Raw genomic sequence first — 27,081 nt, 5'->3', positions numbered from 1 at the left:
TGTAGTCCTTTTAGAGAGGAGAATTTACAATGTGTAAGACTGAAAATGAAAGAGCAAAGGGTCTGAGCAGGGAAATAGCAGGGAGAGAAACAATGTGAGTGTGGATGACAAGGTGACAAGGGTTAATGTGGAATCCAGGAGTAGGACTTGAAAGTTCTTCTTAAATGTGAAAGGGACAAAGGATGACGAGAAATGTGGTGAGAATAAGGTCGAGGCAGGTAAAACCAGAGCCAGAATGTTCAATAATGACACAAGAGAAAGGACGTTGTATCACAAGTAGAAATCAAACTGTTTGACTGCAATATGGCAGAGCAACATTATTTTAATTAACATAATGTAACTGAAGTTAATTTCAGCTTTCGTAACTAATTAAAGACAAAAACATGTTTAAACACATTAAAATACTCCTTAAAACAATCTAAAACAGGCAGTCTAAAACAATCCTAGAATCCAGTTTTGAAACCACTGAAATGGCTCTAATGGGTGACTCGCATCGAGTTTGGTTTTTCTCAGGCTCTCATTTTCCTACTTCTCAATCTGCTCTCTCTCATTTCTACACTGGATTGAGAATTATCCATGGCACAGGGAAGGAACTCGCATATATTTCATATGGCTTTTGAAGTCTAATTATGTGTGGGCTCAGAAAGTGAGTATTTGCAGTTCGCTGAGAATCTAATGACCTTTCCACCATCCCTAGTTTAAGCCTACTCACCTGTCTTGCTATCACTCTGGTGCCCCCTACTGGGTATTTTGTGACCCTGATATAGGAGATGGGGCAAACTGGAGCAGCTGTCCCATATGGGGAGTTGAATATTCTTTCTTTAGAAGCTGAAAGCACCAGGAACTTAACACAGCTGTGTACAGTGTAGATGACAATACATTTATTGACTGAGCTTTGAGGGTGATTGCATCAGTCGCTCAAATGCCCCAGTGGCAGAAAGACTATTGCTTTTGTGTCTGAAGAGAAAGAAGGGTGGGCAACAGCGAAAATAATCGACTGACTTTAAATTTAAAACAGCTGCCTATTAGCACTGCCCATCTGTCTTCATATTAATTACATGACGCACTATGGTCCTCTGCCTTTGTGTGTCCTAGTCGTCTGCGTCAATGATATATCTGCCCTTCTTCCATACTGAGCAAGAGACTTCTTGGGCCATCACCTTCTTGACGAGGAAGAAAAGTCTCAATGTTTGGTTAAATTCCATCTCAGCTCAAACCTCTACTCATTTCTCCATAACTGGGAAAATTTCTCCGCAGGCAGAGGGGATTTGTTCTCTTCTTTGAAACCACTCAGTTACACATTTTGCCTGTAGGCTATTTAAAGCATGATCTAATTAATAAAAAAACATTTGAAGGACAAGGAAGTCCAGTACCATTGATTCAGAACAAAGTGAGGTCCACTCTTTATGACTCTCCTTCCGGGCAGACAAGGGCTGTACAAAAGAGGAGGGCCATGTGCAATTGTCTCTCCCCTCTCCTTTAGCTGTTTTGTTGTTAAAACCATCCATCTGCCAAATGTCACTCGCTGATAAGAACTGCCCAGTTTAAAATCCCCCGTTGGAAATAGATGTTGGCTGACATAATTAATGTCTACCTCCCAACCCAATTTGAATTACAAAGTCTAGGCAATCTGAAAATAAGCCTCAGCCTGATTACCATTGGTACCATACACAGGCTGTCTATAAATTCCATAGCCCCAGGAATTATTTAAATTTTCAGAAAATGAATGAAAACCAGGACAAGATGTATTTCAGTAAAACAGAAGGCAGAAGTGGGGCATCTGAGATAAACTAAACAGTCTCTTGAGATAAACATTCTTGGGAGCAGTAATACCAATGGCTCCAGGCCATTGTGGGTCTCTAATGTCTGCTACATTTGCAAGGCTGTTATCTGCTCTGCCACCACCACCTACCCAGAGTAAATCCCCTTAACTGATAAAGCATATTATGGCAAAGGCCTCTGATTGTCACTTTTAGTAAACTGGGTGGTTTGGAATTGAATGCATTCTCCCAGAGTTGCTATGTCTACAATCCCGAGAGAGCATTTCAGAATTTGGGAGCTAGACACTATTTTCCAAGGATACATGGATCTACTACCTTCAGAAGAAATTGTGACATCAACAAGGCAAGTTTGGGCAATTATGGTTACAGTTATTGCTTTTTTCCTTAAAATATTAACCTCATTATTTGTAATTGTACGTCTTCCTGATGGATCTAAGGTAATAAAGGATGAGTAAGAGATATTGCTACATAGAATTACAAACTGACAATAATCCCACTGATCATGTAGTAAAGCATACTACCTAAGAAGTCATGTTTTCCCAATGGTGGTCATCACTGTGCAATGCCAAGCAGTGGATGATCCCATATTAGTTTGTCACTGGGGCTTTTTGGTTCAGTTGTATTTAATAGATCTTATCCAGTTGAGTATAATGAAATAAATGGGAATAAAGTTAGTCTTAACTGACTTGATCCTCATTATAATGTGTTGGACCCACTCTTACAATAAATTCATTAAAATGACATAAGGGAAAACTGCTGGTTCAGATAACTGTGGGATTAAAATAATAAAATTTGATCCGGAACTTAAAATTTTCCACAAGAGACAAGTCATAGCTACAGGCTGCAACCAATGATAATGCACACAAAGATCCTAAAGTCAAAGAAGAAAATACTTCTTCTAATAAAACTACTCAAATGAAGTAACTCAGCCAAAACAGATCAATATAAATAATATGCTTATTTGCATTTTTGGGGGAAGGAAGGGGTTTTGGTATAGAATTTAGCAGTTTGCAAAGTGCCAGAGAAAAAAATTAGAATTGTAAAAACATGGGAAAAAAGAAAAATGTATGTAACTGTTGATAATTGTGATGAATAGGAAAAAATATAGTATTTGTTTAAAACATGTCTAAATTTACTTTTATTCAGGAAGGGTCTCCTGAAAAATTGTCACTGAATTTTCAAGTCTGCCTCCCTGCTGTAATTAGAAGAAATGTAGATTTTTTCACTGTTTGAAATGACATTCTGATTCCTAAGATTTCGTTTCAGCTACTCAGTGTTAGGCTACAGGCTAATTATTTCCTCTGAAGCACAATCTTAATAGTACACAGCTGGAAACCTTTTCATTAGGAATAACTAATACTGTGAGGTGAATTACAAGAGCAGTTAATTCTGGGCATTATTGAAATATAATATTTCTCAAAAACAGAATTGATTTCTATACCTCAAATCTCCTGTACTTGTTCTCAAGGAATGGAAAATGTTAACACAAATGGTTTTTAAAATGCCCAACATCACATATAATGAAACTGGTATCTTCCCCTCAATTGATTCAGATGATACCCCACTCTTTAGAGAAGATTTTTTTGCAGAGAAGAAGATACAGCAGGAAGTATGAACCTATCCTACCCATGGTATCTGTTCTTCTAGCAGAGGGACACTACTGGGCAGAGTTGGGAAGATAACAGTGGGGGGGAAAACGCTCCAGTGATTCCATACTGGCTAAGAACATGAGGTTTTCTTATAGTCGCTTCACCATAGCCCTCATAATCCACAAACTTCATTTTTATTAGTGAACATTTAGTTTTTTAATTCAAAATTATTGTCGTCTTCTATTTATGCACTTACTTCAAAAACAGCATGGCTTAATGACAAAGAATGTTAGGGTCACCATGAATACTTAACTTCCTTTTCAGAGATATGACTTTCCATGACTGACTGAGGTTGATTTCCTACCTACTATTTAAAATACACCTACCATACATCTAAAAATGTATTAATTTTATTGCATTAAAATTGTTAAAGTATTTAAAACTATACAGGTACTAAAATGCATTTCCCCCAAAATATGAGTGTCAACATATTTATAAATGTTCTTTAAACATTCACTGTTAACTGAAGAGTCACATGAGGGAAGTTATGCTCCCCCTCTATTCTGCCTTGGTCAGACCACACCTGGAATACTGTATCCAATTCTGGGCACCGCAGTTGAAGGGAGATGTTGACAAGCTGGAAAGCGTCCAGAGAAGGGCAACTAAAATGATCAAAGGTCTGGAGAACAAGCCCTATGAGGAGAGGCTTAAAGAACTGGGCATGTTTAGCCTGCAGAAGAGAAGGCTAAGAGGAGACATGATAGCCATGTACAAATATGTGAGGGGAAGTCATAGGGAGGAGGGAGGAAGCTTGTTTTCTGCTGCCCTGCAGACTAGGACACGGAACAATGGCTTCAAACTACAGGAAAGGAGATTCCACCTGAACATCAGGAAGAACTTCCTCACTGTGAGAGCTGTTCGGCAGTGGAACTCTCTCCCCCGGACTGTAGTGGAGGCTCCTTCTTTGGAGGCTTTTAAACAGAGGCTGGATGGCCATCTGTCGGGGGTGCTCTGAATGCGATTTCCTGCTTCTTGGCAGGGAGCTGGACTGGATGGCCCATGAGGTCTCTTCCAACTCTACGATTCTATGATTCTATGACTTGAACTGTTTATGAAAATTATTTCTGTAAATGAACCTAGCTCTGCTGGCAGTAGGAGGCAAAACCTCCATGACAAGTAGGGACACAACATACAGAGCTATGTATTACCTTGTATGAAATCTTTTGGTATTTTATGGTATACAGCTTCATATATGAGGTAAGTGGATGATTTGCAGATTACATGCAATTGTGTGAGTATCTTATCACTGGGTGCTCAGACTAAGCCACTCTGAATTTCCTTTTTTTGGATCCCAAACAGTTCCAATAGTTCTATTTTTGTCCACTGTTTTCACTCAGGAGCACTTTCAAAATCACAGAGTTTATTGTTGAGTTTGCACTAGCTGTTAAAGTAGAAATTTAGGCTGCTGATACTTCAAAATCTAAGTCCATTATACAACAGAGGGAAAAATATCTATAGATATCTACTGGCAAAGACCCTCAAGCAGCCCATAAGAAACATGCTGATACAGGATACCGAATTAACTGGGAATTACTACTGTTTCAAACATTTTATGGATAGACTTTTTCTGCTGTTTACTTTTGTTTATTTTTTAAATGTTTTTTCCCCTAATGTTTGTTCCAGGATAAAAAAACAGCAATCTCCTTCTGTAGAAGCAGCTTTCTAGGCTAAACTATATAGAAAATGAGTCTACAAAACAAAGCAAAAAAACTCTCTTTACAAAATAGCTTTCCTTTTGTGTAATCTGTATTTTTATTAATATAGTTCTTTATATATTTTTAAACTAATCTTATTCCTTTCTCAAGCCTATAGCAGTACTGGGTTAGTGTTGTACTGTACATCTGGCTAGAAGGAATAATGGTTGACCAGTAACAATTTACTCACTTCTTCAGGTCTATTAAAACAGATTCTAGTTTGAATCACAAATTGCAAGAGGCTGAGTCAGCTTCTCCATAATAAAGTTATGACATTATTCCATATGGGTTCATGCAGGAGCCCCCGTGGCCTAGTGGATTAATGCCTTGTGACTTGAAGGTTGGGTTGCTGACCTGAAGGCTGCCAAATTCGAATCCCACCCGGGGAGAGCACGGATGAGCTCCCTCTATCAGCTCCAGCTCCATGTGGGGACATGGGAAAAGCCTTCCACAAGGATGGTAAAAACATCAAAAACATCCGGGCGTCCCCTGGGCAAATCCTTGCAGACGGCCAATTCTCTCACACCAGAAGCAACTCAGGTTGCTCCTGATACGAAAAAAAATAGGTTAATTTTGTTTCCTTTTGTTGATAACAACTGTAATAAGAGTATATGATTTTGAAAATTAACATTTTAAATACAGTCATATAATAATATGATGGAATATATGTACATCATTCCATCACACTTGTATGTTGTAGCTTCTTTACTCTAGCTGACAGAAACGCACATTGTTTTTCTGGTGGCATCTCCATCTATTACCTAATTGTGACCCGATCACTTGATTTCTGATCAACTTCTCTTACTTTCTCTGACCAGTTTCCCTTAAATGTGAGTAAAGCAACTTAAATGTGAGTAAATTAGCCAGAAAGTGTTCTAAATTCAAATTTTGTTTCAATAATGCATTTTCAGGATGCTTATCAGCAAGCATGATCTTCACAGTCTTTCTCTCTCTCTCCTAAAACATTTCCTATATTTATTTATTTACCATATTTATACCCCACCTTTCTCATCCCAGAGGGGACTCAAGACAGCCTTACAATAGGCAGCAATTTGATGCCATACACATATATATATTAAAGTAACAGTTACCATTACAAACCAAACAATTAAAATAAATGATTAAAACAACAATTAAAATCATGCCATCCAAATCATAATCTTGGGCCGTTCCATTTGTCAATCACTTTGACTCATAGATATTTCACTGCTCCAATTACTTGTCAAAAGCTTGGTCCCAAAGCCACATCTTAAGTTTTTTCCTAAAGGTCAGGAGAGAGGGGGCTGGTTTGATTTTGTTGGGGAGGGAGTTCCATAGATGAGGGGCAACCACTGACAAAGCCCTGCCTCTCGTCCCCACCAGTCATGCCTGTGAAGGAGGAGCTACCGAGAACAGGGCCTCCCCGGATGATCTTAACCTCTGAGATGGTTCATCGAGGGGGATCTGTTTGGACAGGTAAGCTGGGCTGGAACTGTTTAGGGCTTTATAGGCTAAAGCCAGCACTTTGAATTGTGCTCAGTAGCAGACTGGCAGTCAGTGGAGCTGGCGTAACAGAGGGGTTGTATGCTTCCTGTACCTCACTCTGGTGAGTAATCTGGCTGCCCCCCGTTGGACCACTTGGAGCTTCTGAACAGTCTTCAAAGGCAACCCAGCGTAGAGCGCATTGCAGTAGTCTATTCAGGATGTAACCAGAGTGTGGACTACCGTGGCCAAGTTTGACTTCCCAAGGTACGGACGCAACTGGTGCACAAGCTTTAATTGTGCAAAAGCCCCTCTAGCTACTGCCAAAACCTGGGGTTCCAGGCTCAGCAATGAGTCCAGGAGAACACCCAAGTTGTGAACCTGTGTCTTCAGGGGGAGTGTAACCCCACCCAGCACAGGCTGTAACCCTACCCCCTATTCGGCCTTACGACTGTCCAGAAGTACCTCTGTTTTGTCTGGATTCAATTTTAATTTGTTCGCCCTCACCCAGATCGTTAACAGCTGCCAAGCACTGGTTCAGGTCCTGAATAGCCTACTTAGCAGTAGGTGGAAAGGAGTAGTAGAGTTGAACATCATCTATGTACAGATGATATCAAACTCCAAAACTCCCGATGATCTCTCCCAGCGGTTTCATGTAGATGTTAAACAACATGGGGGACAATACTGAATCCTGTGAGACCCCACAGGACAAAGTCTGCGGGGACAAGCAGGTGTCCCTCAACAACACCTTATGGGAACAATCCTCCAGGAAGGACAGAGCCGCTGCAGAACAGTACCTCCAAGCACATTCCCTCAAGGCATCCCAGAAGGATACCATGGTCAATGGTATCGAAGACCGCTGAGAGGTCCAGGAGAACCAACAGGGACACACTCCCCTTGTCAAGTTCCCTATGCAGAACATCCACTAAGGCGACCAAGGCTGCAGTAAATATTACTGCAAAGAGATCGTGTAGCACTTTAGAGACTAACTCAGAGAGCCAAGTTGGTAGCATAAGCTTTTGCAGACTAATTTCTCAAATGCATTACATCAGAGGAAGTACACTTAGTCTACAAAAACTAATGCAACTAACTTCATTATCTCAATTACTCTCTAAGGCTCAACCTTTTGCATACTAATATTCCAGACAAACCTAGTTATGTTTCTAAATCAGTTCTTATTGTCATTATCTCTCTCTTTGCTTAGAGACATCTATACAACTGTATGCTGTCAGAATACCAGAAGCTGTTGGAAGCAAATGAGATGTTTAACCTCGCTCTCTGTAACAATGATAAAATGCATTTTTCTTTAGGCATTTCTCATAAATTCTTTATTTCCTCTCATGTTAAATATTTTCTTTTTGAAAAGCAAAAATAAAATAATTGCGGGTGAGATCAAAGTGTCTGGAGATTTCAAAACTGTACTTGATTGTTCTGAATTCATTTAAGATGACATGTACTATAACCTATGCATAGGTTGCCTATGTAAGAGAAAATTATGAATTATTATAACTGGATAGTATTTGCTTCTTGTGTTTTTTAACTGTCTTCCTCTATACCTTGTGATTTATGACAGCTTCCAAATCTCTGTACAAATTAAAATAGCTTCCATTTTAAAAATGCATTTCCAGGATGTCCTACCCTTTTGACAAGAGAAACAAATCCAATTTAGAACAGAAAGAATACATCCGTGAAACACTAGTAGACATAAGCTGACGGGAAACTGAACTGCATGACTAGCGAGGATTATACACACAAACTAACTTTTCATAAGAATATTTCTCCTTACCTTCACTTAGTCCTGCATGTCTCAGTCATGGAAACTGCTGACAGAATTAGTTTTTAAAACAGAAACTTACAGGTGACTAATATTAGCTTCAGAATGCTGCTGTGATTTCTATTATAACCATTCATGAAAAAAACGACTCCGCACACCATCAACTGAAACATGACCAGTTGAATCCACCCACCATGAACGGAAGAGATTCATATTTTGTTTCACGACTCAGAATCTTTTCAGGATTTTCTGTCTATGAGACAGTTTTCAAGTTGTGGTGAACACTCAAGGCAGGAGCTGATCAAATAAACATGCTCCAACCACACTGGTGACTCTGGCCGACTGTTCCCCACCCATCCCGTTCCAGCTTGTGGAAGTAGGAGGGAGTGTTGAGAGTAAAACATTGCCCAAAAGAAATGGTGATTTGCCCAAATTGAACAGCTTCATCATCATGCTGTGTGTGTGTCTGTGATATTTATAGGTTCCTTCCTTATAAGAAAAAGCTTACTTTTCAGTAACCTCCTTAAGATGTTCTTCCCAGTTATCTGCTACTTGTTCGAGTAATAGTGCAAATTCTTTCTTTTTCTTCTGTCACCTGAAGCCAGGTTACTCAATTAATTATGAAATATTACAGGATTCCCAATACATAGCTTAGAGGACATGGAAGACTGTTCAAGTGCAGAGGAAAAACTATCCGTATCCCTACAGAAAGTGTTAAGGAAGACTTCAATTAATTGATCAATCAAATGGAGACAAGATGTTTAGCAAATGTTTCTTGTCCTCTAACACCTTGCCAAATAGGAATATGGATGAGACTTTTATGTGAAAAAATTAGGAAATTCCTGCTGCTTCTTCAAAAGAATACAATGGGCTGAAAAGCTGTTTTAAAAATAACCCATCATTACAAATTAAGTAAATGAAATTATATACAAATAAATCAAGAATGCCACATTACAGATGGATTGTGTCAAGAAAGCTATGGTTCCAAGACTATAAGATATGAACAGGGCTATTGATGACTAGGTCTCTTAAAAGTTACCATGGGCTGAAGTCAATTTGATAGCAAACAACAGTTTTTAATAATTGTGTATATTATCTCTATCAGATAAAAATTACTAACATATTCTGAAAGATGCTTCAACAGCTTTAATGAATGCATGTATACTAATGATTGAGTGAGTAAGAGGCAGATAGAAAAATATGTGCATTGCATGTAATCAAATCTGTAACACAAACAGCATGATCCACTTTAGTTCAAGTGTAGATCATCCCTTTTGTACAAGTTTGGCTGATCCCAAATGTTGCCCCATGCCTAATAAATCTAAACCTATCTTCTAAACATAACTACGTCATCCATCGATTCAGATCCTTCTCTTCTATCTATCACGGAAAAAAAAATCACAATTTCAGAGTAAGCTATGTCTCACTCTTGCTTCCAGAACCATAGAAAGAAAAAATCACAAGAGAAAACAAATCCCGAAAGAATGTTAAAAGAGATACTATTTCTCAGAAGTATTGACAGTAAGAAATGATTGCAGCCTATCTCCCAAGAATGGTAAAACAAATTACTATGCATATTTATTTACATGAGTAAATGCTTGAAAAATGTATAATTCTTTAAATAAATAAAATTATACCTGCCACAAACACCTTTACAATAAATGCATTAATATAAGTTCAAGGATCAATGATCTTCCTGACCAAATGGACTTGGATGTTACGCTCACCTGCATCCAGACTGCCGGTGGCTGCTGTCCATCCCATGATTGGGGGTATGGCACCAACCACAGCTCCGATCCATGTGTTGACAATGCTAATTCTCTTCAGTGGTGTGTAACAGCATGTGTACAGGGCAATGTTGAGGGCTCCCAGAGCTCCAGTAAGAGGATTTACACCAAGAGTCAGCAAGGCTATTCCTGGTACTGCACAGGAGATGGCAAAGGAGACAGCAAGTAGAGGACTATTAAGAAAAAAAAAAAAAAAGAGAGAGTGAAGATGTCATTAGGGTTCGACTGTTATATTTTGCCATATAGCATAAATGCCTAAGGCTTTTGGGTTCCTGTATTCAGGCAGTAACTAATTATTAGAAGGGGGAAAAGTACTGTAAAGTCCACACTGGACTCATCTCATTTATCTTCTGACTTTTAGCTTCTGCTGCTGTGGGGAAAGAGGGTGGTTGAGAAACTGTAGGGATGGAAGGTGGTAACATGTACAATACACATTAAATGTATCAAAGTTAACTGTTCATTCAGAAACGCACGCATTCTAAGACATAGCCTTGTTTACAACATAGTTTTTATTGGTGAAGGAAATCTACCCATACATCATCCCAATTTTAATTATAGTATGTGATGCATTGCACAGACATCTGTATTCAGAATGAACTGCTGTGATGAAACAGAATTAATGTATCTAAATCCTATAAGCTTAAACTATGGATTTCTCTAATGTTCCAGTTTTGGCTGTATCAATTCTTGACAGTAGGGAAGAAACTATTTTTTAATAAAACATCTAAATGTTTGGTGTGGGTTTTTATAGCTCCACAGACCAATCACCTTATAATGCTTTATATAGAATTGCAAAATAAGCCTAAGCTTGGATGTTCACAGATCTTGTTAGAGTGCTGAGAAGGAATAAATGTCTGCCTTCAATTTAAATTTTAATTAAATGGACCAAGCCAACAATTTGATAAGCTGGAACATGATTTTACCAGCTTTACAAACCCAATTGTAGATTTTGCTGAATTAATTTGGTAGAATGAAATGTTAATCATATTTTTTCTTACAAGCCTCTGAGCTAAGAAAGTTGTTTGTATGACTATATGCAGCTTGCAAAGAGCTCATCCAAATAGTGAACATACAATATCTGGCCATAAATTCACATAACAATGTTAACTACCAAGTGATAAGAGTTTTATTATGTGGTACAACTTTATCACAACAACAAGCATTTCCAAATGAAGGTCACCCAGTACCTTTTCTCTCAGTTGGGAGTTGGGTTGCCTCCAAGATCTATACGAATAGTAAAGGTAGGGTCTCTTTCCCTCCACTGAATGGACTAAGGAATTTAGCTAGGGAAGAAGAGAGAGCTGGACAGTTGGGATACTGCTTCAAGGTGGTTTTACCAATTTTCTGTTGCATAAGCATTAAATAGTAGTTGTTATAACACTGATTAAATAAACAGAACTGCAAAAGAAAACACCAACACAAGTTTTTAAAGCCCTTCTCTCAATTGCCCTACCAGTATATTATTATTTATGTATTATTAATAATAATACGAGTGTATTGTTATTTATGATGTGGGTCAACTATATGGTGATTTTTTCTCCTCCTTTCAATATTCATGTGGTAAAATGGCTCAAAAGGTCACATATTACAAAGACAACTGATGATGATCTGAAACCATTGGATTATTAAGAAAAAACACCATTATCCCAATTCCGAAGAGTTTCATAGTATCAAGCAAAGTCTTGGCCTGTGTGCTAGTATAGTAGTGTCACAGATCAGGACCACTGTTTGTTTAGGTCCAGAGGATACATACAGGATAGAAAAAGTTATCTACGGCCATACCCAAAGTTTTGAACTATAAATCTTAACTTGAGCAACTGTGGCAGGTCTAGGGTTCCTATTGATACCTTAAGAACATCACAAGGACAGCATGGACTACCAAAAATAAAACATAGAAACCAAAATGATCAGAAGTTCATGACTGCTTTTCAAAAATGTGTACTTAATGTCAAGAAGGCCTTGCAACATATTCACAAGAACTACTGTTGCACCTGGAAGGTTCCAGGTATGATCATTCGCCCTCTTTTTTGGTAAGAAAAAAGTCATTCTGAAGGTACTGAGTGCCAAAAACATCCCTGGAAGCCTCACGGCCACAATTTGTCTACCCCTGCTTTAATATTCCTGGAAGCCATCAAGCATAAGACAAATACACCCAAAATATCATTACTCTTTTTTAAAAAGATGAATAGCTTAAATATGAAAAAATAAAGAAGCACAAGTGATGCTATCATCAGTGACTAGAAATGTTTTTATTGGCTCCAGGCTTTTTCACACCAAGTCAAATGGGGGAAAAACTACTTGAGTCTTCTCTTAATTTGTCTGGCAAAGACAGAAGTGTTGTGGGAAGACACTATCTTGCATTGCACTGGGGCTTTTGGAAAGCCGCTGAGTATCAATAATTTCAAGTGTCCCTAATGCCTAGCATAACAGACGCCAAATCATCTGTAAGAAGCTAGCCACTCTTTGCTGCTGCTTACTACATAAGTAATACTAACAAGTTTGCTGCATTTGCTTTCCGATGGCTCACTGGAAATGTCTGGCCTCATCCACACATGTGTCTCAGATATGTTCACATTCCAGAAAAGTTGTAAGAGCCTGAGGAGGGAATATATTGGCAGTTCATAGTTCTGGATGCTTATGGGCGAGAGAATGACTTTGGTCCACCACAAAGCTGGTGCCATTTCAAAGAGTATGTTAGTATTGTCAACAGCGAAAGACTGCTGGGATGCTAAGTTATAAAGTTATGGGAAATATTTGTAGCATTCAACAATGTGCTAAACGCAGCATGGTATAGTAAGTAAGTAGGACTTGGATCAGAGATTTAGGGTTCAAATTGCTGCATATTGGATAGTCCTAGGAAAATTCTAACCTAAGTTACTCACAGTAAAGATACTAAGAGGACAATATTGGATAATTCCATACATACTGCCTTGCGAACTTGGGAGGCATGATAGAACATGAAAGTAAGCTACAACTGGTACTCCCAGACTCAAGATCACTCTAGTTTCTGTGATTTTTTAAATCTTAGGTGGAAACTTGGGACCTACAAATGATAAAGCAAATTGTCCACAAGAGATGGAATTAAAATGAACATATTGTTGTCAACTGACACTAATGCTGCCTATAAAGGGAGATATCTCTTTTTGCAAAGCTACCATGAAGCTCCCATTTTTACTGCACTTGCAAAATATGAATTCTAACATGCTTTGCTAAAGGTAAACATCAAAATGTGAGTTAGGATTCAGTAGCATACTGCTCTCAGAGATTATCTTTAGAGCTTAGTAACATTAGGTAATGAACCATGACAATTAGACTGGACACCCACCCAGCTGGAAACTTAATGAGGCTCTAGGAGCTTTCTTGCTTGCTTAATGTATTTTATAGAAACACAAACAGTATAGCAAAGACAAAGCAGCTTTCTTCCAGAAGCTTGTGGTACGACATAATGTTATACGCAAAAAACATCAAAACACAAACTTGAATAACGGTTTTTCTGACCTAAATGATGACAAAAAAGTCTACACTGTATACAACTAACAAGACATACATGTAGCATGTTCTGTTATGGTGAAACAATGCATTAGGAAACCACTGTTTCTCAGCTCAGGCATTGTTTATTGTACTTTTTGATGCAGCAATATGACTTCAAAATGATTCTCCAGCTCTCCTTCACCATTGCATAAAATTAATTAATTGCCCCCCCCTTGATGGATTGTCACCTTGTCATGGTGAGGGGGCTTGCCTGTTCCAATGAAACTGCGGGTGTAATCACTGGAGTCATGCACTCCCAGGAGGGGCAGCAGGGGAAGATCTGAGCCACCCCGAATCCCCTCCGGGGGAGATGGAGGCGGGATACAAATAAAATTATTATTATTATTATTATTATTATTATTATTATTATTATTATTATTATTATTAAGATTCAGAACAAGAACAATCCAAAGACCCGAAGACCCAAAGACCTCAATGGCGGATCAGGCAGAATATAGCATGATACAGGTTACAACGACGTCTTTCGCAAGCAGCATTGGATTCAAATATAACTAGTAACGAAATAGAGGAGGTAATTAAAAACCTAAAAATTAACTCATCACCAGGACCCGACGGGCTCACTACAAATTTCTATAACATTTTTCAAAAGGAAGTTATTCCTAATTTACAAATCTTATATAATAAAATTATGGAAAATAAAATAATTCCAGAGACATGGAAAAATCAGAAATTAAAACAATTTTGAAACCAAATAAGGAGGAAACTGACCCCAATTCATATAGGCCTATCACGTTAAGTAATGTGGACTATAAAATATTCACAAAAATTATAGCAAATAGTTTGAAAGAGATAATGCCCACTTTAATTGGGGAAGATCAGTACGGGTTTATCAAAAAAAGAATGATTGCCGACCCAATCAGAAACATTGTAAATGTAATTGACCATGCAACAAGAGAGAAAACAAAATTACTTTTAATAAAACTAGACATCTACAAAGCATTTGATACAATAAATCACAATTACTTGGCCAAATTATGTGAGGAGTGCAATTTAGGAAAAAAGATATGTGGAGTAATTAGAGAATTATACAAAGAAAATCAAGCTGAAGTAATAGTAAATGGAACAAACTCAAGAATTATTGAAATGAAAAGTGGAACCAAACAAGGTTGCCCTCTCTCCCCACTACTATTCGCCCTAGCAATAGAACCTCTAGCCAACCTAATTAGATCAGATAAAAGTATAAAAGGGTATAAGATAAATAGAGAAGAAATAAAAATTAATTTATACGCAGACGACGCCATAGTCCTAATAGGCACTATGGAAGACTCCATAAAGGCAGTAACAAAAGTAATAAAAAAATTGAAAAGATCTCAGGCCTAACTATTAATATTGAAAAATCAGAAATTTTACATAAAAACCTGAACTGGAAGGAGTTAAAAGAAGTCCAATCTATTCTAGGGGTGAAACTGGGGGGAAAGAAGTAAAAATACCTTGGCATTTACATACCTAAAAATTTAAACAATATAATTCAGATAAATTATAATCCATTATGGAAAAAGTAAGTAAACAAATTAATTATTGGAAAAAATGGAATTGGGACATTACAACAAGGTTGAAAGCATATAAAATGATGATATTACCCAAATTTTTATACTTATTTCAGACTCTCCCATTTAGCATTCCACCTAAAATAATTAAAAAATGGTACAATTCAATTAAAAAATGGATAGTAGGTGCCAGTAAGAATAGAATTGCTAACACAGTATATTTTACTCGACAAGAAAATGGAGGCTGGGGAGCTCCTTGCCTACAAAACTATTTTGAAGCCTGACAATTGGCCAGGTTACTTGAATTGGATATTGGTGAGCCCAAAAGATGGGTCAGATTAGAGAAACTAATAAATGGATGGGAGCACGGATCATGTTTGATAGGGAAAATTGGGGAAAAAGACCTAAAAAATATAAAAGGGGCCCACTGACCTCAACAATGGAATGTTGGGGAAAGTGGCAAAACAAACTTCCAATAAATAAAATAGACAAACTCCCAATAGGTTCCATAGAGAATAGAAACCCCCAGTTATACCAGAACATGTTAAAGAAATTGGAACAACACGGCATAACAAAGATCCAGGACATACTAAAACCCGACGGAACAATAATGCAATGGGAGGAGCTAAAAGATAAGTGCGGTCACGGAAATTGGTTATTATGGAGAGGGTTATCTAAAAAGTTAACAGAATGGAAGAGCAAGGAAATCCCAGAGACAGATCTTGATAAAATAATAAATTGGAAAGTAGATAAAGATAAAGGAACCATGGGATACATTTACAAAATAATCACAGGAAAACTATACAATATATAAAAAATACCTTGACAGAAATCTGGAAGGAGGAACTAAGTTGTAATGAGAGAGAAATAGAAAATTGGATAAATTCAATTAATAAAATAAAACATTTAAAGATAAAGGAAATGCAACGCAAAATCCAGACAAAATGGATAAAGAACGCCTGTGCAACTAGCCCATATAACCAGAACCTCTCCAAAACAATGTTGGCACAACTGCAGGAAAACTGGAACATACACCCACATGTGGTGGGATTGTGAAAAAATACAAAAGTTCCACAAAATAATAAAGAAAGAAATGGAGGAGCTATTAGAAATAAAAATAGATTGGAACAAGAGACAATTTTTCCTCCAGAAAATTGAAGGTGAAGGGGGGACGAAAAAATGGGAACAATTAATAAATTATATGTTAGATGCAATTAAAGCCTCAGTCGCCTTAGGCTGGAAGGACCAAAAGAAATGGGACATTAAAACATGGTATAAATATTTAGCAGACTATTTCCTCCAAGACTACATTAACGAAAGGAAAAGTTACTATAAAAAAGGCCAAATCAGAAAGACATGGGAGGCAAAGTGGAAAGACTTAATTTACAGAATAAAGGGGAAAGACAAATATAAGGAATTAAACAAGATTATTCTCATGATTGAACAATTGTAATAAATATAGAAAATTTGTAAACTGTTCCTGGGGAGGGGAGAGGAGGGGAGGGGAGAGAGGGAGGGAGAAAAAGGAGAAAGAATGTAAACAAGTGTTACTAATGGAAATTGTTCTGAACGTTTGTATAATTTCACGTAGCACTATTTACAATTTAAAAATGTTTTTTAAAAACGGCTGTGAAGGCAGAAGGCTGAAACAGATCGAGAAGCCACCGTCATCACGTTAACCATGCCACTGGATGTGTACCTCACTCTGTGAAGACTGTGTGTTGACTGGCTGTACACCAACCTCCACACATTAAAAAAAAACTCAGGCACAGGTGTCTTCCAAGAAAAACCAAACCAAACCAAAAAGTCCCTCAGAGATCAGCGAGTGCAGGATGGGGGCAGGACTGTGAAATCTGGAAGCCCCTAGTCACAGACTGGCACATGGGTGGTGGATATGGATTCAGTCATTCTACCTCAAGGTCTGAGGCAGCTGTATTCATGACTCATCAGCCCTTTTAGGCCCTTGAGTGCTCTAGTTGGAGGTCAGCTGTGACAGCAATGTTGCGGAATTTGAAGAGGCAAGAATGGAGGGCGAAAGGGAGAAACATAAGGTGCATCAAGCCAATCTTGACTGGGATCGCCTTCCACCAGGAAATTGATGCCCTCACTGTGGAAGAACATGTGGGCCAAGAATAAGGCTCTACAGTCACCTACGTATCCATTGCCAAGACACTACACTTGGAAGGCCATCATACTCAGACGAAGGATCGCCTAATGAATGAAGGAATGAAATTAATTGCCTTTTCACACTTCAAAATGTCACTTCAATGAAGAACTAACTGTATGTCATAGGAAAACCCGTATTTTCGGGTTATGGTAATATAAGATTATTCTGAAGCAAACACAACTAGTTGGCTGTAAGAGTCCTGGCTCATATTTACTAATTCTTGGTATCACCGAACGTATTCAATGTCTATAGGACAGAAAAAGAAGAAGTGAGTTTCATCTTAGAAATTCAACACCATCACATTGTAAACTACTTGTGTGACAGTGACAAACTCCACAGGGTACAATATGTTCCATTTCTCTCAGCATAACATCTGCACTGTTGACAAGGTGCAAGCAGATCTTTCTGTCTGCAGACATAGCCCCAGACCTGATGATCCAGCTGGTGTATTCTGTCTGCTGCTAAAATCACCCGTTACAACAAAGGTGTAATTAGAAGCTATGGGAGCACTCCGATGAGGCACGGATAGGATATATTCCGTATACACTAAGAACTGTGGCTTTAAGACAAAAGGGAATCAAAGTCAACTTATAGACACAAACGAAGCAAACATGCAAAGCTGCTTGTATCTGGTACTCCTCTGAGCTACCTCCATTTGCCCCCAGAGTGCCCAAGGCCACATATTGCCTTCCTGGTGAAAACAGAAAATAGTATTACCAGTATTTAAAAGAACAGGCTATTTAAATGTGTTTTCCCATAATGTCTGTGCTTGAGCTCTTCACTAAGCTAATGGCTGGTCAAAACATAGCATATGCCAAGCTATGTTCGCCTCATTTTTAAAAGCAAAGCAAAGATGAACAGCTGAACCTTGCTCTGCAGTCTTAAGTGGTTGCCTTTAGAGAGAACTGTTTCTGCTAGTGCAGTTGAAGCAAAGAAGTACCATAATATGGACCATTTCCAACTGCAGGGGCTCCACAAAGTCCCATTCACACTTTAAAAAGCTGATGTTGAGGAGAGGATACTTGGAAAACGTATTAATGTCACTTAATTTCATTTCATATCGATTAATAAATATCTGGAAAGGCAAGGTATATCACAAAATGTGTTACCACTAAGCTTTGCCATTTCACATTTTTTCACGTTTCCACTTTAGTATAGCTATTTCAACTTAAGATACAGATCTTCTGTTTGTCCTTTTATCACTGTAACTCTATAGAAACAATGAGACAAAAAATTGCCTGGCTATAACCCTGGAGATCAAGGTTTTGAATCCCTTTTCAGCCACAGAAACCCACTGGGTGATCATAGTAAGCCACATTCTTATCAGAAAGCACCCCCCCCTCAATAAATTTCCCACCAAAGTATCATGATAGGTTTGCCAAAGGACTGCTATAAACTGGAAAAGAATTCAAGGCCCACACCAACAATGACATGAATAATTTATAATCATGAAATGAAATAACGACATGGACTACATTTCAAATTTTGGGGTTAACATCTGGGAATGACAGGCAAGCGCTCCAAAATAACTGGTTTGTTGGGTCTTTCCCCCTTTGTTTCATGTATATTAGTAATTCTACACTTATTATTTTCCCCAAAGCCAAAATTTCTTTGCTGCTGCTTATGAGAACATTGTAAAATTATTATCTTTATAATGTACTGTGGTGACAGGCAGATGATACTAAGGCAGTACAGGTGAGATTGATGTCTTAGATTAATCTTAACATTGCTCCTTGAGTCAGGAATTTCATCTACATTCAACACTGTTAAAACAGCTTATTGTAACAAAAAGAGCCATCGCAGGTTTTTAAAAACGTATCAACACTACATTGATTAGAAATGGCAAAACCTCTAAGAAAGCCATTACAAAGATACACAAACGAAATATAGAGCCCCTAATGCCACTGGAAAGATTTGCAGCTTGTAGGTCCATTCGAACAAAGTATTAACCTATTTTTTTCAATTAGCTGCCTCTCCTCATGGCTCAAGGTGGGTTACAACATTGCTAAAACACACAATCATCTAAAAACATTATGTAAAATACACATATCAATACAGATTTCTACAAAATACATATTAAAATACACAGAACAAAGATTAAATACAAGATACCAGTTTAAAATTTGTGATTAGAACGGGTAATTCTGCTGGAAGAGGTAAGTCTTCAGATATGTTTCAAATTCCGATAGCTGATCTAGCTTTCAGAGCTCTTCTAGCAAGTCATCCCACAATCTTGGGGCGGCTGATGAAAAGGTCACCTGGGTAACAGTGTCTACTCCGGCTATTTGGAGTAGACACCCCTCAGAGAACCTAAGTGTTTGGGACGGATTGTACAGGAGTCCTTTAGGTAACCTGCACTTAAAATTATGTAGGGCTTTAAACGTCAAAACCAACACATTGTACTTTGCCTGGAAACTAATTAGCACCCAGTGGGTGTATTTCACTCTTGGATGTTCCTGTAACCAAATCCTGCTACCATATTTTGAACCAACGAGTTTCTGAACTTGGTCCAAAGATAGTTCAATGTAAAGCGCATTACAGAAGTCCAACCTTGAGGTTACTAGTGCATGCACTACCATTGCATATATCTGGACTGAGATTTGGAGAGATGGATCCAGGAGCACTCCTAAGCTGCAAACACAGTCTTTCAGGGGGAGTGTAACTCCACCCAGAACTGGCTGACACTTTTATCCCCAGATAAGGACCCTTGATGGCAAGCACCTCTGTTTTGTCTTGATTACCTCCTCCAGGCATTTATTCAGAGGAGATACAGTAACCTTAGCTGAAGTATGGGTTGCTTACCTGTAACCATGTTTCTTCGAGTGGTCACCTGTCAAATCCACACATATAGGTTTTCCTGCACCTGCACAGACCAGTTCAGAATTCTCTAGAAGCTTTCAGAGATATAATTTTGGTGGAGGCCCCGCCCATTCTCCCCATCTATATATATAAAAGGGTAATGAAATTTCGGCCTAGGACAAAACAACAAAACTACACATCCCAGAAACACTAAACTTGCCAGCACAACCCCTCATCCATGCCTCTACGTTCATACAACAAAAAGAAAAGAAATATAAAGTCCTAATTAGAGGGAGAGGAATAATTGTTTTTATCCAATTGCTGCCAGTTAGAAGGCTAAGCTCTACCCACTTGGTCTCCTAGCAACCCACTCAGCCCAGGGCCACACTGCCTACCCTGTTTCCCCTAAAATAAGACATCCCCAGAAAATAAGGCCTAGTAGAGGTTTTTCTGAATTACTAAATATAAGGCCTCCCCCAAAAGTTAAGACCTAGCAAGGTTTTTGTTTGGAAGCATGCCCAACGAACAGAACACCAGAACATGCAGGATCGGTAAATGTAAGTACCATAGAGTGTTGTACATAGAAATAGTGGTAGTAACAAGAAATTCTTGATAGGACTCACAGTTTGTCTGGTTGTGATGACAACTACTGTACAGTATATAATAAATGGGGGCTTTTTTTGTTCAACAATAAATGTGAATTCTTCTTCATGGAAAAATAAGACATCCTTTGAAAATAAGACCTAGCGCATCTTTGGGAGCAAAAATTAATATAAGACACTGTCTTATTTTCGGGGAAACACGGTATAAAATACAGATTATCTGATTTCAACTGGATTATATGGCAGTGTAGACTCAAGATGAGCACCAATCCCCAGAGTCAGACACGACTGGACTTAATGCCAAGGGAAAACCTTTACCCTTTACCATAACTATCACCAATTCCTCAATACTTTATTTCCCATACCACCATACTTTGCCACAGCAACGCGTGGCCGGGCACAGCTAGTGTAGTATATATGGCTAGCAGGAGGGGCTGGCGCCCCAGTTCCTGGCCAGGAGAGGCAGCTCGAAACTGAGGCATGACATGCTGCGGGGAGGACGGGTGGGGATGTGTGGATTTGACAGGTGACCACTTGAAGAAACATGGTTACAGGTAAGCAACCCATACTTCTTCTGCATGGTCCCTGTTAAATGCACACATATGGGTGACTAGCAAGCTACCAACCAGGTTAGGTGGGCGTGATGCCAGGCACGATGACAGCATGGCCCTTTTGAAGGCAGCATCTCTCCTAGACAGGACGTCCAGCTTGCAATTAGAGACGAAGGTCATGGGCGTTGCCCAGGTTGCTGCACGGCATACATCCTCCAATGGAACGCCCCTCATGAAGGCATGAGTTGTTGACACCGCCCTGGTGGAATGGTCTTTCAACATCACTGGAGGGCTGTGACCTACAAGTTGGTAAGCTAGTCGAATTGTCACCACAATCCAGGAGGATAAACATTGAGGTGTCACCGGTAAGCCTAGGGCATCTTTCCTATACTTTAAGAAGAGATGCGGCGACTTTCGGTGGAGACATGTCCTATCTACATAAAAAGCAAGGGTCCTCCTTGTGTCCAAGGCATGGAGGGAAAACTCAAGTGATGTAGTCGGGTTAGGGAAAAAAGCCGGAAGGATAACGTCTTGTGATAAGTGAAAGGTAGACACTATCTTGGGGGGGAAGACAATGTCAGTTCGGAGGACCACGTTATCCTTATGAAGGCATAAGTATGGTTTGTCAACCCTTAGAGCACACAGTTCACTTGCCCATCTTGCTGTGGTGACAGAAATGCAGTTTTCCATGTAGGGTGTTGGAGGTCAATCGACGCCATAGGCTCAAAGGGGGCCTTAGATAGTTGGGATAGCACCAATTCTAGACTCCATGCAGGAGCTGGTGGTCGGGTGGGTGGGTGAAGATCTTTTTATGGAGTCTTTGTGAGCCGCAGCTATGATTGCCTTCACAGGCAAGGGTTGGAACGGACGAATTCTCCAGGCTGTCAGGCAGAGGGATTCCGTGTCTGGGTGACGAACAAGGCCATTCTGTGTGGTGAGTATGTCCAGCGTGTATTGAAGGTGCTGAAACTCACACTCTGACATCTGAAGCCTGAACCATGGCTGTCTTGGCCACCAAGGCATCAGCAATATACAGTCCGCCTTGTTGTCCAGTATCTTGAACAACGTTCGGGGTATCAGAGGGATCGGAGGGAAGGCATATAGGAGGCCGGGGGTCCAAGTGTACAGAAAGACGTCCGCCAGGCAACCCCCTCCCAGGTCCTTGGGAAGGCGGGCACAGAAGAGGCCACCTTGGGTGTTGCTGGGTGTGGCGAACAAGTCCACCCTGGGACGGCCCCAGAGAATGAAGATTGATGATAGCACTCGGGGTTTGACTCTCCACTTGTGACTTGTGACAGGAGTTCGGGGTCCTGCTCAAGGTGTCTGCTAGTTCGTTTTCCTTCCTGGGGAGATAAATGGCCAGTAAATGGATGTTGTGGGGAAGGCCCCAGTGCCAGATTCGCATGGACAGATTGATGAGTTTTCGCGAGCGAGTGCCCCCCTGCTTGTTGATGTAAAATTGTGTGGTGTTGTTGTCTGTGAGTACTCGGACCACACAACTCCAAAGAGAGGACTTGAAGGCCCGAAGCGCTTTCAGAACAGCCAACATTTCCAGCAAGTTGATGTGATGTCTCTTCTCGGTCGTGGACCATGGTCTTTGAATTTTGAGGGTGCCAAGATGGGCCCCCCATCCCAGCAGGGAGGAGTCCATTGTCAGAGTTAATGAGGGAGTCAGTGGTCGAAAGGGCATTCCCTTCTGGACATTGGCCCTGGATATCCACCAATGGAGGGAGTTGCGAATTGAGCTGGGGATGAACAAGGTCGACTCCGGGCTGTCACAAAGGGGGTCGAAGGCTGATAGAAACCAGCCCTGAAGAGGGCGCACGTGAAGCCTTGCATACGGCGTTACGGACGTTGTCGAAGCCATGTGTCCCAATAAGGTCTGAATGAGACGAGCGCTTACGCTGTGAGGGGTAAGAACTCTTAGGACGGCCAACCTCAGCTCCGCAAAGCGGTCATTTGGAAGAAAAGCTCTTCCGCAGAGGAATCGATAAGGGCGCCAATAAAGAGAATGGATTGGGAAGGCAGCAAAAAGGATTTTTATCAATTAATAACCAGGCCGAGGTCCTGCAGAAGAGATAACATGACATGAATATTGTCTAGCAATGCTGCCTTAGACTGTGCAACAAGAAGCCAGTCATCAATATAAGAGTAAATGATCACACCCTATTGTCTGAGATAGGCTGCGACAACGGCCACGCACTTAGTAAAAACTCTAGGTGCAGTTGAGAGGCCAAATGGGAGAACATTAAACAGTAACAACAATGGCCAACCTTAAAGCTGAGGAAGCGACGGTGAGAACGCCGAATTCAACATGGAAATGGGAGTCTTTGAGGTCCACAGTAGCAAACCATGCTCCTTTCTGTAGCAATGAAAGAATGATGGGGAGCGTAACCATCCCGAATTTACGGGGTTTGATGAAGAAATTTAATCCCTGTAAGTCTAGGATAGGGCGGAGGCCCCCATCCCTCTTTGGAACCAAGAAATACTTTGAGAAGAAGCATTTGTGGAGACATCCATCCCTCAGACGTTGAATCGCACCCTTAGTTAGAAGGGATCGTATTTCTTCTAGTAGCAGAGGGGAAGGGGGTGTTGTTCGAACGTGACCTGTTGGTGGCAAAGCTTTGAACTCGATCATGTAACCCCTATGAACAATATCTAACACCCATCTGTCTGAGGTAATTTGAGACCAGGCATTCAGGAACGGGGCCAGACAGTCTCTAAAGGAATGCGGGCAGATGGTTGGAACTGAGGGTAGTACTGAAGATTTGGTACAATGAGCCAAGTAACTTTCATCAACTATAAACAGGGGAGAATATGGTTTTCCCAACGGGGGAATTGAATACAACCCAGAGCAGTGTAACACCCTTAGGCAGCGCGAACACTGGGAACCAACACGGAGGCCAATAAACAATCTAATATCTTTATTAAAGCAATAAAAGTTTCAAACAAAAATAAGCAGAATAGATAGTCAAGCAGTTGACCTTTTTGGAAAGATCAGAATTAGTCCAAAGAATGAAAGTTTTATGTCCAATATTAGAGTCCAAAGTCCAAAATCCAATAACCGAAACACACGCAAACTTATTGGAAGTTTGAGTGGGGAAAGGAGCAAAGTTCCTCAGAAAAGTACTTGAAGTAATAGTCCAAAACAAGGTTTCAAGGCAAGGCTAAGGCTGTTCGTGACGGATCTGAAACGCAGTCCAAACTTGGCAAGGGACAAGACACAACGCCCGGTCTACTCGAGAGTAAGCTCACCAGCAGGCCGCTTGGAAGCTCAGGATCAAGAGACGATGTATTCTTCAACAAGAAGTTCAGCTGACACCGCAACAGAGATTCTCTGCACAGAACTTTTATTGAAGTCCAAGAGCTCCCCCAAAGCAGGTGCGTGACTCCCCAATTCTTCCCAAGAGAAACGAGCTGCTAACAATGAGACGCCAGATGCCTGCCTCCCCAATTCTTCCCAAGATAACTGGCTTAGCCACAATCTCCTCGCTCTGCTAATCTCACACTTCTCCTTAAACTTTGTCTTCGAGAGTGATCTGTTTGGAAAGTAGCCCTTCTATCAAATTCTAAACTCTCCAGAGATCTGGGAAGAGCTGGCAACATTTCAAGGGCATTCCTAATTGGCTCTGGCTCGGCAATGTCAACAGAGACATCTGGAAAGGGATTGAATCTTGCTGAGGTGGGAAAAACCCAAATTCTCTTCAGTTTGATCAGCAATGGCTGCGGGATCAGGGGCCAAAGGTGCCTGAGACATCACAAGCAGTGATGGCTAAACACGCCGTCTAGGTGCGTAAGCTTGTCTGGCCCTACCCTGAGGGCGACGTCTTGATGATGAGGTTGTCCTCCTCGAGGAGGCTGATTGTGTCGGGATACGAGGCCTCAATCCCGAGGGGGCCGGACAAGGGCACCTATGTTGGATCGGTAGGTATGAAGCCCATCGTTGTCGTGGGTAAGTAGATGGTTGAGTCGGCAATCCAAATCTGTGTGCCGTTTGGCGCATCTGATGTGTGCGTTCAAGGTTGGAGTCCAGACTCGTCTAGAGGCAGGTCTTCTACTGCACGTGCGGTAGAAGATAATCCGGAAGAGCGCAGCCATGTGTGGCGTCGGAACGCAACAGCATTGGTGAACAGTTTCCCGGCTGAATCCGCCATATGTTTGGCGAGCTCTTTCTGCAGATCAGCCAGCTGGCACGCTTCCTGCTTGAAGGCCCTAGCTAAATGCAACTCTTCAGTAGGCAGGTGTTCCAGAAGAGGGGCGATTTTATTCCAGAGATAGTTCTGGTAGGCTCCCATGTAAGCCCCATAATGAGCCATTCGGGCAAAAAGGCCAGCAGAAGTATAGGCCTGGCGAACCATGGCGTCTATCTTTTTCCCCTCCCTGTCCGCTGGGGTAGCTTGGGATCTTTGGGATGGACGTGGTTGAGAGACGTCTACTACCACAGAGTTCGATTTAAGTTGTTTCTCCAACCATTCCGCAGAGGTCAGATCAATGTGATAGAGATTAACAGCTTTCTTTGAAATGGCTGGTATCAAGGACGGAGCCAGGTCAGGTGATTTCAAGAGGCGAAGCAGGTAAGGCAGAAGGGGTAATTGTGTTCTAACAGGAGCTTGCTGTTGTTCGTGGGGAAAAACTGGGTCATCAACAATGGACAGATGCTGTCACGTGGGTAGATTAAGTCCCTTAGCCAGGCGAGAAATCAAAGAAGAGTACCCCTGTACTTCCTCTGGGGAATCACAGTCAACTTCAGGAACTTCCAATGGATGGTTGTGGATCAGCTGCTTCAACCACTGAGCTGGAATCAGAGTTCATAGCATCTTCCACATTGTCTGGCCCCTGTGCCGGCTGAAAAGTAGGGACTGGCTAAATTGCGGCTGGTTGGGTAGTTAGGGCCATTGGGGTCCCTGATGTTGGAGCAGATTGACTTGTGGGGAGTGCCGTTGAACCCGTGGTGGGAAGCAACGAAGCAGCTGCAGGGGCAGTCAGCGCCCGATCACCATTAACATATGGCATGCGTGAGTGGTCTCTGGGGGAGTTGCGTTGGCGCCTGTAGCAGTGTGAGATGAAGCAAAAATAGTCCCGGGTATAAATAGGGTCACCATGAAAATAATAAGGGGAGGGAGATCTGGAACCGTGAGAGCCCCGGGACCGAGAGTCATGTCTGTCATCCCCTGATTCAGAACTTCACGACTCCGAGGAGGGGGAACAGTAGCACCTCCTTCGGGAGTGGCGCAGACGGCTCCTCCTTGAGGAAGATCGGCCTCGATGACGAGAACCCTCTCCCCGTACCGAGGGCCCTGAAGCCGGTGCCGAGGACGCACCCAGAGCCAGCGCAGCAGGGTACCCAGCCCCTGTCCTCCCTGTCCAAGACCGGCATGGGAGGTGTGACCGCCAGAGCTCTTTCTCCACTCGCCCAGTCTCCTCCCGATGACGGGGGAGGCGCAGATGGGGGAGGGGCCATCTCCTTCTGGTTCTGTGGGCAACTGAGAAAGATCTGGCGGCAGCGCCTGGTCACTGAGAAGGCTGTATCCAGCTGCCACGCTCAATCCCAGGGAGAAAGAAGAAGACGTTTGAGCAGCGAGTGCCTCAGCATCACGTTTTGCCATTGGCCCATCCTTTTTAACGGCCTTTCCTCCTGGGAGAGCTTTCAATTTTTTAACTTTTGGCTTCTTCGCCGGTGGGGGTCGGGCCTCAGAGGACTCATCCAAAGTAAGTTCCCAGGCAGGGAGGGGGTTGGTGTGGCCATGCGTCCCGCCGGCGGGAGCTGGGCAGGAGGC

General features: G+C 41.1%; 1 protein-coding gene and 1 long non-coding RNA gene across 3 annotated transcripts in view; one reads left to right on the top strand and one right to left on the bottom strand.

Moving 5' to 3' along the window:
- LOC100555255 (protoheme IX farnesyltransferase, mitochondrial) overlaps nt 1-27,081 on the bottom strand; it is a 153,025-nt gene that overhangs the window by 5,781 nt on the left and 120,163 nt on the right. For both annotated transcript variants that reach the window (XM_008104300.3, XM_008104299.3), the window contains exon 6: nt 10,087-10,319. In XM_008104300.3, the coding sequence (XP_008102507.1) occupies nt 10,087-10,319 (233 nt within the window). The remainder of the gene's footprint in view (nt 1-10,086; nt 10,320-27,081) is intronic.
- On the top strand, nt 6,169-7,896 carry LOC134296270 (uncharacterized). The gene is made up of 2 exons (XR_010002912.1): nt 6,169-6,579; nt 7,790-7,896. It is a non-coding gene; the product is annotated as an uncharacterized LOC134296270 (long non-coding RNA).

This window comes from Anolis carolinensis, chromosome 2 (genome assembly GCF_035594765.1).
Source record: "Anolis carolinensis isolate JA03-04 chromosome 2, rAnoCar3.1.pri, whole genome shotgun sequence".
In the NCBI taxonomy this organism is placed as follows: Eukaryota; Metazoa; Chordata; class Lepidosauria; order Squamata; family Dactyloidae; genus Anolis; species Anolis carolinensis.
This window is presented reverse-complemented; position numbering and strand designations above follow the sequence as displayed.